The sequence below is a fragment of the Sinocyclocheilus grahami genome, unplaced genomic scaffold (assembly GCF_001515645.1).
Source record: "Sinocyclocheilus grahami isolate Dianchi unplaced genomic scaffold, SAMN03320097.WGS_v1.1 scaffold618.1, whole genome shotgun sequence".
Taxonomy (NCBI): Eukaryota; Metazoa; Chordata; class Actinopteri; order Cypriniformes; family Cyprinidae; genus Sinocyclocheilus; species Sinocyclocheilus grahami.
Window position 1 is genome coordinate 390,157 of NW_015505797.1, and position 1,099 is coordinate 391,255.

General features: G+C 35.3%; 1 protein-coding gene across 1 annotated transcript in view; it reads right to left on the reverse strand.

The window, feature by feature from the left end:
• Positions 1–349, reverse strand: part of LOC107557765 (mycophenolic acid acyl-glucuronide esterase, mitochondrial-like) — a 6,628-nt gene extending 6,279 nt beyond the window's left edge. The window contains exon 1 of the mRNA XM_016241289.1: positions 223–349. Coding sequence (XP_016096775.1) covers positions 223–295 — 73 coding nt within the window. The 5' untranslated portion in view covers positions 296–349. The remainder of the gene's footprint in view (positions 1–222) is intronic.
• Between the last annotated feature and the right edge of the window lie 750 nt (positions 350–1,099).

Below are 1,099 nucleotides of genomic sequence, written 5' to 3' on the forward strand. Positions count from 1 at the left end.
CTCAAAGATTCGAAACAAAGTATAAGGTGTTGGAATGCTTGCCAAAACAGGATGTCTGTTTATATATTAACGAATTGTGATTGATCTGCTCTCTTGCATTTATTTGTATTCTAATTTGCAATTGGTCTTCATCTATTTAAATCTCTATACATTTACACGATTTTCTTCCTTGCAACCACTGTTACTATATATATCAAATATATATTAAAAAAACGATTTAACTTGATAATTGTCGTTGGTGGCGCTTGGATAGGACCCCAAAAACAAATGATTTCTCCTCTGTTGTATCAGCCATAGCAGGTTTACACTCTTCCACCTTGAGTTCAAGCTTCAAACACTAAATCGAAAATGGTGAATAGATAGATAGATAGATAGATAGAACGATAGATAGATAGATAGATAGATAGATAGATAGATAGATAGATAGATAGATAGATAGATAGATAGATAGATAGATAGATAGATAGATAGATAGATAGATAGATAGATAGATTTAATAAGCATGGCTGCTTAACTAAATCAAACATCCTACTTGGAATAAAATGTAATTGTTATGTTGACCACCAGATAGCGCTGCAGCTCCACTGCTTGAGCTCAGCTGAAGACTGCTGCAGCATGACAGCAACCTACTGTGAGGTTTAAAACTAGATGTTAGAAGTTATACTTTGTAGTCATTATATCTGAATAAACTTTACAGCTCTGTCTAAACAGAAATACTAACATTTCTGCATGCATGTGAAGTTGGTTTAAAACGTCTTTATTTTACCTAGTGGTTTTATGAATGGTAGAGTCAGCAGGAGAGAAAGAGGGGCCCCCTTTTTTTTTCTTTTTTTTTTGCCAGTGAGGATAATCATATTTTCCGCCAACGTTGCTGCCCGATGCAACAATAAAACCTTGGTAACTTCCTATCATCAAAAAGAAATGAAACTAAGTGACAGAAGGGCCTTGAAGGTTACACTGAAGAATAGCTCATATTAGTGTGTGTTTTTAAAAGTTGCTACATTACCTGAAGGCCTTTAGGCTCTGCAATTTTGAACATGCATTTTGTCATTAAAAATGTGGCTGCTGCGGTGTAGTCGATGGTGTCTGTCTGTCGGTC